This window comes from Anopheles nili, chromosome 3 (assembly GCF_943737925.1).
Source record: "Anopheles nili chromosome 3, idAnoNiliSN_F5_01, whole genome shotgun sequence".
NCBI classification, from domain to species: domain Eukaryota; kingdom Metazoa; phylum Arthropoda; class Insecta; order Diptera; family Culicidae; genus Anopheles; species Anopheles nili.
This window is the reverse complement of record NC_071292.1, coordinates 13256985-13270108: the sequence shown is the minus strand read 5'-3', so window position 1 is coordinate 13270108 and position 13124 is coordinate 13256985. Positions and strand designations below refer to the sequence as shown.

The window sequence follows — 13124 nt, the reverse complement described above, 5'->3', positions numbered from 1 at the left end:
GATGCCCGGGAAAAGTAAATCGCTTCGTTCCGAGGCGAAGGGCTTAAAGAATGGGCTCCGGGCAGATCGAAAGCTCCACCAAGTGATCAGTAATAGGCAAGCCTGGATGGCCTAGTTGCTCACTGTTTGCTTTAGATTTCCCTTCCCGATCGATGCCGGTACTCGAATGATGAACCGGTGCACCGGTCTCTCTTAATCCCGCACGCGCGATTAAAAGCAATCAATTGGGCTTACAAATCTCATTTCGTTGGGGCGAGAGTTCGTTCCCAGAAATGGGGGTAGGTTTTTCTTTAATGGTTGAAAATCATAAAAATGCCATTCATTAATTAGAATGGTGTTTAAAATTGATCAGCTTTCGGCGGTGGTGTTCCGATTTCGTATCGAACCGGGACGATGGCCCGTTAATTTGTTCCGCTTCCGAGAAACAGCCGGTAAGTCCGGTATCAAGTGTGGTGTTTTCCACGGCAACCCCTCCCAAACAGCGTGACAGTAATTCACGCGCGCGATTATCGATGAGAATGATTGCATTTTACGGCCTCGTTACTGGGAGTTGGCTGGTTGGCTTAGCGCCAACCATCACGAGTTTCGCGTACGGTTCATCCACGATGGCGCTGGGAAAAAAAAACCCCAACGCCGGTGGTGAAAAAGAAAATGAAACAGAACAAAACAAAAAAGAAAAACCGACCATGGTGCAATCACGAGCTGTAGGGAAAACTAGTGCCAAAAATGCGACCATGTTGGGGACCATTAAATGTTTTATGCCACCCAGAAGCGTTTCTTCGACCTCGACCCGTGGGGTTGTGACCGAGACCGTCAAGCCGAGCGGTCCAGACCGTTTTCCCGACCGTGGCCGCGGCGCGTAAGTGGCCAATGGCGTGGGGACCCATAAAATCACCCACCAGTCGGGCTGCGCTTGCGGAATGACAAACTATGCCAGGCGGCATCACGTGAGACCGTGTTTTTCGACCAAAAAAAATAGGCCCGGATGCTTTCCGGTTTCCTAACCAAGCCGGTCAGGGCGAGCCAGCGAGTCGAGACGAGACGGGACGTTTTTTATGACGGGGGCTTTGCGTGTTTGCGTTCTGTTTTGAAGGGTTTTCAAGTCTCCCGCTTATGTGTGTCGTGTCGTTTTCGTCTACACGTTTTCCACGAAAATTCACGACCCCGCGGATGGATTTGACGGTTTATGATTTCGGTCATCCGGCTGCCGGTGTGATGTAGGTTAGTGAAGTGAAGCAGCTGGCAAACGCGCCCCCGGGTGCAGTTGTGTTCGCGAGTTTCGTTTACGATCCACCGGAGATCTGTGACAAAATGGCACGGGAAAGCGATGCGCTGCGACGAGCTTCAAAGGCGTGCGTTCTTTTATGCTCTCCTTCGGACGGGAAGAAAAATGAAAGGGAAATTAATCGACGCTTCCACCGTCGGGCGAACCCATCATTAGTATCGGTTTGATGGAGAGAAAAAAAAGGGCACGTACTCGCACCGTCCACGAAAACAATCAACATCTCGCATGCACTCGTGAGGTGTTGTTTGAAGCAACACAAAACGTCTGCGTCATCGGCCAGGAAGGCGCCCAGTTTCATGATCGATTTCACCTTCTCCGGGCAGTGGAAGTGGAACGTTCATTATCGATCACGCCAGGAATGCCACGCCCGGGGGAGGACAAGAATCGAAAGCGATAAAGTTGTATAATCTCACGTTCTTCGGGGAGGGTTTTCTTTTCACCGCCAGCCCAACTGCAGGGTTTTGCTTTGTTCACCACCAAAACACAGCCGCACGCATACCGTGGGCGAGTTTCGAACGGGCGTCGTAAAGCGCAGCATCGCAGGACTGGAAACAATAAACCAACGTAGCTTTCGGAACGGCCATCGTAAAGCCATCGGTATCGGGGCATTCTCGGTCCACGGCATCGGCAAGGGTCCGGTCCCTTCCTTGACCGGTTCTCTCGCTCTCTCGCTATTCTGGGTTACATCCAACCCCAGGCCTCGATTTGTTTCACGTTGTGTGTCTGTTTTTTTTTTCGTTTTCTCGTTTTGAAGGCCATTTCTGGTCTGCTTCCCAGTTCCCGATAAGCCTCGCGTACACGCGCATCCGTCCCGTACAGGATGGCGGATGGGAAAATGAAGAGCAAGAAAACGAAACATCACTGCCGGATGAATTCCTTTCGGACACCTCGAGTCAGCCGACGAAGGAAAGCGGAGGTAAAACATTGCGTTTGCGTTTGCGTTTGCGTTACGCGGCAGCGCATTAGTCACCGGAAAGCACTCGGGCTTTAAAGCCAAGTCATGGCCTACTCGCTCGCTTGTGTACAACTTTCTCCTCGGTGCGTGAAAAACGGCGTGCACTCGCAGGGAAGCAGGACATTCACGAAACACACGCCCGTTGTTCGTGATCGAGAACGAACCGGTTTCACTCGAGCCACGGTGATTTCGATCGACATTTGGTCCACCACCGCATCGGGTGGTATCTCGTGAGGATCTTGTGCAGGATTTGGGTACGATATCCCTTTCCATTGGGGTGACATGGTCCTCGACAAGGGGTGCGTTGCCTTGTCTAGGTTGATAATCAATGTTTCGTGTTGGACAACCGGTCCACTGGTTAGCGAGTTCAATGCACCGAACCCCATGCGTTTATCCACTTAATCCTGAATCGTTTTATGTCACTTAAATTACCCCCACCGAGTGGTGGCTTTCGATAATTATGGGAAAATTTCTCCATCACTTCCTGGCGCCTTTCACGTCGGTGCGCCATGGGCGCAGACAGGTTTTGAAGGAGGGCAGATGAGAACAAACAAGTGGTGGAAAAAAAAGCCCCCATTTTCGAGCACAACAAGTTGGGTTTTATTGTCAGGAGAGCAGGAGGGCAGCAAAAAAAAATAAGGATCACGGAACTGGCCCGCGAGTGCGTTGACACCGGTCGGAAGATGAGCTCACCGACTGGCGGCCTATTATCGCGAAATGCCAGTGCTTGTTGCGCCGAAAACAAGGAAACAAGGCAACGCAATAAAAAAGAACCCCCCGTTCGGCACGCCATAAATAACCGGCCAGACCGGAGTTTTCACTTTCCACCGGAACCACCCTGGTTGGTCACATGGTGGAGGTTTGGGGTAATTTTTGGCCATTGACTTCGGCAAAAATTTGGGCGCAATTCGCCGTCACCTCGGCTGGCCGGTGGGCTTTGAACCAATGGAAAAGAAATCGAAACCGAATCACCACGATACGACGGACGGCTTGAGCCCTTGCGTCAACGTTGGTCAGGTCGTTAGTCGGAGCCGCGCGTGTTTCGGAATTACGCCTTAATAATGCTTCCAAATTTTCTGTGTGAGTAGGTATTGGATTTTCCACCCAATACACGGCCATTTCCTATCGCCACCACAAGTGCATCTATCTCGAATGTGGGGTTATGTGCTCGCGTGTGTGTCCATCCGGTTGCCCGTTTAAGGAAACGATCGGAACCATCGATCGGAGGAAATTGAGCTCGCTCATCGCAACGGCACCGCTTTAAGAATGGAAAGTTCCCCACCACTCGCCGGTGGGAAATGGGCGCCACACGAAATGTGGGTGGGTGGAAAAAGCGTGACGCGATGCAATCCCGAGTTTCCCGGTGCTCGTTGGCTAAACGGACGGATTGGATTAAACCCGATTAACTGAGGGCTGGGTCGTGCGCTATCGCTATCACTACACCACGGGCCGGGTGGAAAATCGATCTGCTGGCAGCCGCCATTGCACAGGGTGGCCGTTGTCGATTTTCGAACCCACCCAACGGAAGCACCGATACGGACGCTTTCTCTTCATTGGCGATGCACGGTGGAATTTATGCTAGATTCGTCAGATTTTTTTTTCCTTCGTTCGTTCCATTATTATTTGTTTTCATGTGTGATTTTCTCTTCCTTCTCTCACTCTCTCTGTCTGGGTTTCAATCTTTTTCTTTCTCTTTGTACTTCACTTCACACATGCTTGATGGTGACAAATGGGCGTAGGGTGGTTTCTGGGCGATGCGCAAAAATAAAAAAAAACTAACAGCAAAAGAAAAGCAACGTACTGGTTCGCACTTGTGCGATAGTTTGGCACGAAAAGTAAAAGTGGACATATTTGCATACCGGTGGTGGGCGAAAAGAGGCAGAGGAAGAAAAACAAATGGCCAAGAAAAAGAGCCAAATCAGCGTCCTCCTCCTCATTCTACATGCGGATCCGAAGCCACCGTACTGCCTACTGGGAAGCATCACTCAAAAAGCGGCCGAATTGGAAGGCGATCCGTTTTCAAAGGGGGTGAGCTTTTTTTTTTCTCTTGTGCCGCTCCCACCCAACCACGCGCCCATTATCCGGCTCGGGATTGATTGGGCGTCCAGCCGGGGCGTCTAATAATAATAAAGCGGATTCACGCGTGGTTTGTTTTTTTTTTGTTGTTATTATTTTCGCCCAACGGACGGGCTAGCGTTTTTGATTCGCTAGAAACAAACCAACAGGCGGAAGCAAACAAAAAAATCCCTCCCAACCGAACACGGACCTTTTTTGCCTCCTCCCGGGGGGGAGGGGAGCGTGGGCTAAAGTCCCGTCCTGGGGCGCAGGAGGCCGTTAGAAGGTATTTGACCTCGCACCCGTTTGGCACACGGCAGCCCATCCGCGTGTGCTGTTTTTACCCTCGATGGAGAACACTCTCTCTCTCTCACTCTTTCTCGTTTTCTTTCTCGCTCCTTTGGGCGGGAGAATTCTGAACGGTGGGTTCTTTCCGGGAGCTTCTCCCGGGGTCCCGCTAGTCTCGCCCGTGATTGCGGCGGTGAATCCTCCACGGGCTACAATTAGATGTTATTATTTCACGAATTAGCGCACTCAAAGTCGGCTAGAACGTGGCCCCGGTGAGGTTGGTGTTGGGTTGATTACCAGCAAAAAGGAGAACACAGAACCGGCGAGCCAAGAAGGAAAGCTGTGCTCCACATCGCAGTGGGACTGTGTGTTTGTGATTGACGAAACTGTATCGCGATGTAATGTTGCACTGTACGTTACAGAAATACATTATTTATGCCACTCAGAGTGGATGAGTTGTATTTTTATGAGTTGCTTTCTTTCAAAGTGCTATGCAGGGTATTGAAATGTCCTCTCCAAGGATGAGGCAAGTGCATTAGTTGCAAATTTGCAAACAAAAAAATATCCTCTCATACGAATGACTGTTCAAAACCCACAAATTCAATCACACTCAATCCAAGCTGACTCTCCTAAACCGCCAATATAAGCCCCCCTTGAGGCGCACGGAATTGCGAAACGCTCAAAAAAACAAGCCAAAAAAAAAGAAAAGAAAAGAAAATAAGCCCATCTGGAGCCATTTCTCGATTCGTCCTGTGTTTCTCCGCTTCGCAGCGCAAAAAAACCACCCCAAAACGCTCGCATCCGAAAGCGTCGCCACAGGACGATGCATAATTTAGTTGGCATATTAAATTAAACGAAATCCTCATCACCTAAGCGCTTCCCGGGAGACGCAACTTACTGCAACAGCGGCAGGAACCAAAAAAAGAAGGCAGCAACGCTCGGCGACACAACAATCCTGCCATTGAAACCGGATCCGGATGCCCGGGCTGGCTGGCGTGGCTACATTCTATTGTTACCGATTTTATGTTCCCCGAGCTCGGCCCGGGCGTATATCGATTTCCTGCGCGCGCGAGCCAATTTTGGTCCGTGCCAAATGCGTCGCAGGGTGGCTTTGTAGGTGGGTGGGAAGGAGGAGGGCTTTCACTTCACGGGTGGGGGTACTCCTGGCCCCCACCGGAATCCCGCACCGACAAGGCAGAAGATGACGTATGTCAACCAACCGTGGGTCACATGTCGCGTGAAATCAAACCATTCGCCCATCCGAACTGGCCCAAGGATAGGTTGGGGAGGCTAATCGTGTGTGACGAGGGTTTTGGGGTAAATCCTCTGGACAATTTTTACCATCCCCCATTGCCGCCAAACCAAGCCAAACCAAACCGCGGTGGCTTTCTACCACGTCCGCTTGGTTCGCGCGCCGTCAAAGTGAACGGCTTTCAGTGTCAATAGGAGAACGATGAAAGTGAGTTAAATATATGTTTATCAAGCCGCACTTACACAGATGACTGTCACGAGTGTCTCGGTGGGTTCCGGTAAGGTTCGCGATCGTCCCTTTCTCGCTAAATCACCCCCTCGTATCCCAAGGTTTGACCAAATCCACCACTCAACCGGTGGGTTTTCCTCGAGCGCCTTTGATCGTTCCTTTTTGCCTGTGCATTATTTCAGCTCCTTCAGCACCGGACGGACGGCGAATTCAACGACGATGGACACGGCATTTCCATTCCCTCCAACCCACACTTCCTCTCCTCCTTTACCCTCCCAGGACCGGGTGTAAAATGTGAAAGTGAAGTCGCGTTGAGCTGCCGGCTGTGGCTTCTGAATGGAGGCGCGTTTTCGATTCACCCGCTGCACCGCCGGCTCGGACTGTCGGTACACTTCACAATGGTAGCATATTAGCGGATAGAAAGTTGAGTGAGTGTGCACCACCAGGGGGGAGAGAATTGGGATTGGGTTTGGTGGGAGTGGGGGGTCAGAGCCTGACTCGTCTGGCTGTCCATTTGTTTTTGCGTCCGTTGGCGACGCATCGCGGAATGAATGCACCGGGCAGAAGGGCAGCACGGGGTTTGCGGTGGTGTGAAAGGGTCAGCCCGAAACGAAATTCAATAAACACTAAATCAAACTGAAACATTCGCTCGTACGGAGTACCAAGCATTCAACTGATTGTGAAAGAGAGAGAAAGAGAGAGAGAGAGAGAGAGTCACGGCGCACGTGGCTTGGGCGCCTAATGGAGCTGGAGCGTGGGAAAACAAGGCTTCAGGGTACGATGGAAAAGCATTATCATTGACTAGTCCTTTGGTGGAGCTGCGTCTTAATTCAATTTAAATCAGTAAATCAATTTGAACATCAGTTACTTGAAAACATTTGCAAGAAATCTGATGCTCGATTCGCGTCATGAAGTGAACCCTTGGTGACGTCATTGAAAACTGTTGCCATAGTAACTGGCGTACATAGAACAAGTAGCCGGATTTTTTTAATTTTAATCCGGCATTTATTTCATCGATCCGGATTAAGGTTGTTCACAAATTAGATGGTACAGTATTTAAACAGTCTCCTGGCGTTAAACGTTGACATAAATGAGTAATCCTTCCCACATCATTGATCTGTTCTCCGAAACCATGCGTCATAGCACATCCTTAATGAATTATTTACGCCACGAGGATTCATTTTCACCCTCCCCACAAATGGTAAATGGTCGCCGCTGGGCACGGGAGATGAATCGCTCGTTTGCGCAAAAGTTTTCGAAGAAAATCCCCCTCATTCGCCAACGCCTGCGTCACAAAGCAGGCTCACGCGATTCACACGAAAGGATAATTCCCCCCAACAGGGACGCAGCTGGCTCCAATCAAGTGTGGTTACATCTCGGGCGGTGCGGTTTTGTACCGTTGTAATTCGCGGTGTTAATTCCTTCCCCTGTGGAGCCAAACAGGCGACATGCCAACCACGCCATGTGACAAGTTGCGGAAATAGCCCGCGGCCAAGCCCTCGGGTGGATCTTAACGGCGTTCGTCCGTGGGATGCGCCTGTCGGGCTACGGTTGCGTAATATCCGGCCCGCGTAAGAGCCGGTTGAGTAACCGCCGCACGCTAATTGATAACATCCTTTCGGGAGCGGCTTAGGGCTTGGACCCAGCGCCAGGAAGCCGAAGCCCGGTGGCGCGGAATTCTAACAGTAGATGCATTCCCGGCCTGGCCTAACGGTGCACCGGGGGGGTTGATAAGAACTCGTTCGCAAGGAAACGGTCACCGGCCGACCCAGATCCCGTGCCAAGCCGTCTCTGGAACCTCTGGCTCTCTGGATCGATCGATTGGACGGATCGGACGGATCGGACGGACCCGTTGACAGTTACGGCTTCATTTGGCGGTGAACGAGCGAGAGCGATTAGAGCCACGGTGAAAATGGGCCCCCGCTAAGTAGGGTAATCAGTGACTCATTTATCGAGCCCGCTCGATGGAAGGTGGAAATCCCGGTTGGATGATTTATCGATGAATGATTTATGATGGTGGTCGGGTCGGGTTTCGCCGACCATTTTGGCGTGATCGTGGCTCGTTAGGGGCGGGCGAGTGTGACTTCCAGCGTCGGCTTTCCACCGATCTCCATTGTCTTCCGAAGGTGCGCCGAAAGGGGGCCTTCTCAATTGGTCGCGATTGAGTTTTCACTCGATTGTGATGATTTATCGCGCGAGCTTATCGTCTTTGCCGCCGGTCACGGAGCGCCAAGGCGCTAGGTCGTGTGATCGTTCCGTTTCCACGGGGCGTTGCTTTAAAGGATCGTCGCGAGATTAGGCCCGTTCAATGTGCCTGGGAAAAAGCCAAAAGGCCCATGATTGATGAGCGCACGACGAACGACCGTAATCAGCTTGGGTTTTCCGCCCCTGAATAGAAACAACGATCGCGATGCGTGCCTTATTGAGACCCACCGGGCTGGGGCTGGGGTTTTTAATTGATGGACGACGAGCCAGTAATTTCTGTATTATCCGGTGGTTATTGTTTATGGTCGAAAAATGGTGCGTTCAATGCTTATGCCGTATGTCGAACCGATTGCAGCGGTCGAAACCTTTCACCGGTCACAATGGATCGGAACGGTGGCACGGAAAATCGCTCGTTTTCGGTCAATTTCATTTTATTTGAGCCCGCCGGTCCGCCGGTTTCCGATTTGGACACATTTACAATCAACCATTAACGTGCTTCGGGGTGTGAAATTAGCTATCGTTTTTGGCTAGTTTGTGACCAAACGAACAAAGTGATCATGGCGATAAGAGAGTTTGGGAGGGGCAAACAAAAAAAAAAACGCCAAACCACAATCATACAACCAAAGGAAAAATGGAACGCATCTTCCATTGGTCCATTGGTTCGATCTTTCCTTGCCGATTTCCACCGTCGAGGGGAATTTTAATTAAAAAGCCTAACGAGTGCCGCATTCCGGTCGCGACTGCGCTGGTTACCCTCGTTGCCACTACTCTCTCTCTCTCTCTCACCAACCCTCCTGGGATCCGTGCAAATCGCATTTGCATCAGCTGTTGATAGATTTCCATCCCCCCGTGCTGATTCGCTTCTCGTTGGCGCGCGAAAGTGCCACTCGTTCCCATCTGGGCGTGCGCGTCCCGATCGGTGCGCGTCCCAAAGCAATCGCGTCAAAAAGGGGGCTGGAAAAAAAAGTAAGCGATCGATGGAATGGAGGCAAATGGACAGCGCTCGAGAAGCGGGAGAGAGAGTGAGAAATGAGCTGCTTCAAAGCCACCCCATTGACTGGCAAAAATTACCGACGCCAGGCACGAACTTCCCAATTCCTCCGTATCTTAATTTCAAATGATTTGTGCCATTTCGGGCGCGACGATGGCGCTCGACTAACGAAAAAAAAAAAATAGAGAAGCATGCCATCCATCGATCGTGCACCGAAGAAGGCGAAGAAAAAAAGCACGGGAAAAAGCGCCGTGAAAGGAAAACAGCCCCAAAGCCGGCGGGGGTTGATGCCGAGTGGGTGGGATGGGGAGAGTAGTGCGGGGGGTGGGGGAATGTTTTCAACTCGACACCGAGACCTACTTTTCGGGTGGCTTCTTACGGATTCGCGCCTGTAGGGCGCGGCTGGGCTCCCGACTGGCCGGCGCGCGGCAGGGAAATCGATGGAAAAATGTGTGGATATTATTCGAGCCAGGCAAGCGAAACCAATGCACTGAGCGGGTGGTTTCGATGAGCGGGGGTGGAAAGGTGGCGAGGAAGCTATCTGTAAAGAATCTGGGGTCCATTTTCGGCACTTACGGTGAAGTGGGATCGAGGGCTACTGTTCTCACGCCCAAAAGAAAAAAAAAAAGGGCCCACCGTGAGGATAAAAGCGAGCTCCCGGGAGTTTTCCAGCCTCCCCGGTGCGCAAAACCTTGACCCTGCTCGGCAGCATAATTGACCGGCTGACCTCGGAACGGACCAATCACGGATCCACGGCCGTTACGAAAGTCCGTAGAATCGAGCAGGAAGCTCGAGAAAGGAACGCGATGCAATCCGTGTATTGGAAGGCGATTAAGTTTTCCCCACGAACCGTGACGTGTGTGAAGCCAGCGGGTTTCTCTCTCTCTTTCTCTTCTTCTCTCTCTCACACACACACCCTGGTCAATTTCCACCCAACAGTAAGTTTTGTTTTGTCCGATCGGAACGGTTCGATTCCGGAATGCCGGTCACCGGCGGGCCACCGAGGTTTTTCTCCCCTACATTACGTAAAGAAAAGCGCGCGTGAATAACGCGGGAAAAATCAGATTAGGTCACCGCACGAGTTCCCGCATTCCCGTCCCATCCGCCACCCCTCAACTTTGGCTCAATCAATTTCTAATCAAAACTCAAACAATTACCCGCGAAAATGATCTTTCGCGCGGGTTCGGCCCACCCCGGTAAATGCGCGGTGGGGCGTGCTAATGTCACGCCTGCCAAAAAGGGGCGGCTTTCCCACGGCCGATGGGCGGAAGGGCGTGAAAACTGCGCCGAATCGATCATGCGCTTGTGGGTAGTGGCGAGGGTTTGATTTTTTTTTTCGGGCAATCCCACGGCACGGTTCCCGATTCCACACGCCGTATCCTTGCGTGGCGATCCGTTACGTAAATTGACGCAGGTGATCCGAATAATGGCGATAATTAAAAGAGGGGCACGAAAAAGAAAGCGCAACCGATGAGCGCGTGATTAATTACCGGACCTGCGGTGGCTGCGTAAACATCGGGCGCGTGTGGGTGGAATGGGGAAATAAGCTGGTGGCGTTTTCTGGAGCATCGGGCCATCACCGGAATCGAGGTGCCGCATGATGTTCGACGCGGGCGAGTGGGTGGTGGAAAATTGTGGAGTGGAAATATTATTAAGAAAAACACAAAAAAAAATAATAGCAAAACAGCACGCACGAAACCGGCCCACCTGGCTGCGTACAAAACTTGTTAGATGGCACCAGATAGCCTCCTTCCGGGTGGCGCGGTTGCTCGTGCCATCTTGCTGGAAGGAGAAAAACAGCTGGCCAAATGCGAACGCGGGACGATCGCTTCCTGTTTTTGCGGTGGATGTTGATGAACCCGATCGGCAGCATCGATCAATTATGCGCAGATTGCGGAGAAGATGCAAGAGTCTGAACGAGTGGGTATGAGAGAGAGAGAGAGAGAGACAACCAGAAAGGGGTGTTCTGGTGTGATCTCGCCTATTTTTCTCGCACACTACGCTCTGGCTCGTTAGAGGCCACCTCGGGCTCACACTTGTTTGCACTGGGAGGCGTTTAGGCCCCGAGGCGTGCACACGCGCGCGCGCACAGACGAACCACCAATTATCCTTATTGGCGAGGACAGCGCGAAGAAAGCGCAATCGTTGTATAATAGCCTAATAGCTGGTCGTGCGTTCGCTTCACCCATGCGGCGTCAGCTCAGCTGCAACGATTCCGCCGGATGCCTATCGCCGGACGTGATCTAATAGTGGCAGATCGCCGCTAACTCCTGACATAGATCTTGATTTCACCGACGCTGGTGAGGGGATGTTTTATGCCTTCTTTTTTTTTCACTCGCGCTTGAGGCTGGTCAGTGATGAGGCGTGAACTCGATGACGGTTCGATTGAAATATTAGGGTTTGATTTGAAGTTTGTTAAATATGTTCAAAGTTATCCAGTAAACAACGGTATGTGGCACGGATAAAAACATTTGGGAACATGTAAGGAGAGAATTGAATGTGAAGTAATGAGAATGTAATGCCCGATAAGAGTCGATTTTCCAAGGGTTTCCTTTCAATCAAGATCATTAATGACAAACAAGCGAAAGCCCTTTAAATAAGATGCTGATGCGAGCTTTCCATTTACTCGCATAATAAACCTCCCCATGCAAATACACAAAACTATAAATTACAAAATTCAAATCACCCGTATGAGGGGAAATTAGAAAGCTTTCCAGCTTATCAAACTCTCCTTAAAAATAATATATGATCACAGCTTAGGGTACGTCCACATGCCATTTGCATCCCTTGCGCGTCAGCCATTCGGTAAGGAAGCACAAAATCGCTAATGAATCCACTGGCATCGAATGGAAAGCCAACGGATTTCATGTGTTTCCATATTATTATTTTGCCTCTTTTCACATTTAACCTTTCCGAGGCGCTTCGGTAGATCGAATGCGAATGCAAATGCATGCCAATGGGGCATGATTTCGCCACCCCCCTGGGGGATATGGGACTGTTAAATATTCAAATCGATATCAATTCGTCGATTTCGTATCACATCACAATCAAAAAACGAAACTCTTACGGTCGTGCTCCGAGACGCTGCTTTCGCTACAACCCATCTCGTAGGTCACGTCTTGCGTAACCTGTTCGAGATCTGACCGATAGTGTCAATGGAACAACGATCTGAACTGTCTGCTACCTCTTTCGACCTTATCTTTGCGAGCACACCGACGAAGATCACGACTTGAAGATGACCCGAAAGCGAACGGCTTGACAGCCAACTAACCCAAAACACCTGATCAACCGGAGACCGGTTTGGAGCGTAGAGCCTTACCTCTTTCACCTGTTGAACTTAACCCATTTACGGACGCGGTGGTCCCGGCCAGGATCGCTACCAGCAGCAGCATCCAGGCCGTTTGCCGGTGGTTCGCCATCGCGAAGGGCACCTGTTGACTCGGATGAGTTTATCACACCGTGTTCGAGTGCGGGAAGCTAAAGAGAGGCTGCCTAAAAACACTCGCACACACACGCGCGCGCGCACCACACCACCACGAGTGGCCAACGAGATCACGATCCTCCTCCTGAGCCTGATGTCCGTCCGCGTTTGTCGGCAATTCCGACACTCAAAATCGAGCGGGTGCCCTCACCAAAGGGCACTAATCACACCCTTCCCGGTTGGGGTTAATTTGACGGCCTGGTGCGATCCCGACGGCACGATAAGCCGGCCGGCCACGTCCCAGATCCGGTTCTTCGGTGACGTTCTACGCACCTCGCGGTTGGTCTGCTCCCGAAAAGTTGGGGAGACCCAGGCTGTGGGCGTGCTCGCGACGCGTCACTTTCACCCGAGATGCCAATGGTAAGGGAAGCGAGAACCTTGAAC

At 51.3% G+C, this 13124-nt stretch overlaps 1 protein-coding gene across 1 annotated transcript in view; it reads right to left on the bottom strand.

The window, feature by feature from the left end:
- The window catches only part of LOC128722796 (serine protease filzig), a 32183-nt gene extending 19505 nt beyond the window's left edge, over positions 1–12678 (bottom strand). Inside the window, exon 1 of the mRNA XM_053816477.1 lies at positions 12579–12678. Coding sequence (XP_053672452.1) covers positions 12579–12678 — 100 coding nt within the window. The remainder of the gene's footprint in view (positions 1–12578) is intronic.
- Between the last annotated feature and the right edge of the window lie 446 nt (positions 12679–13124).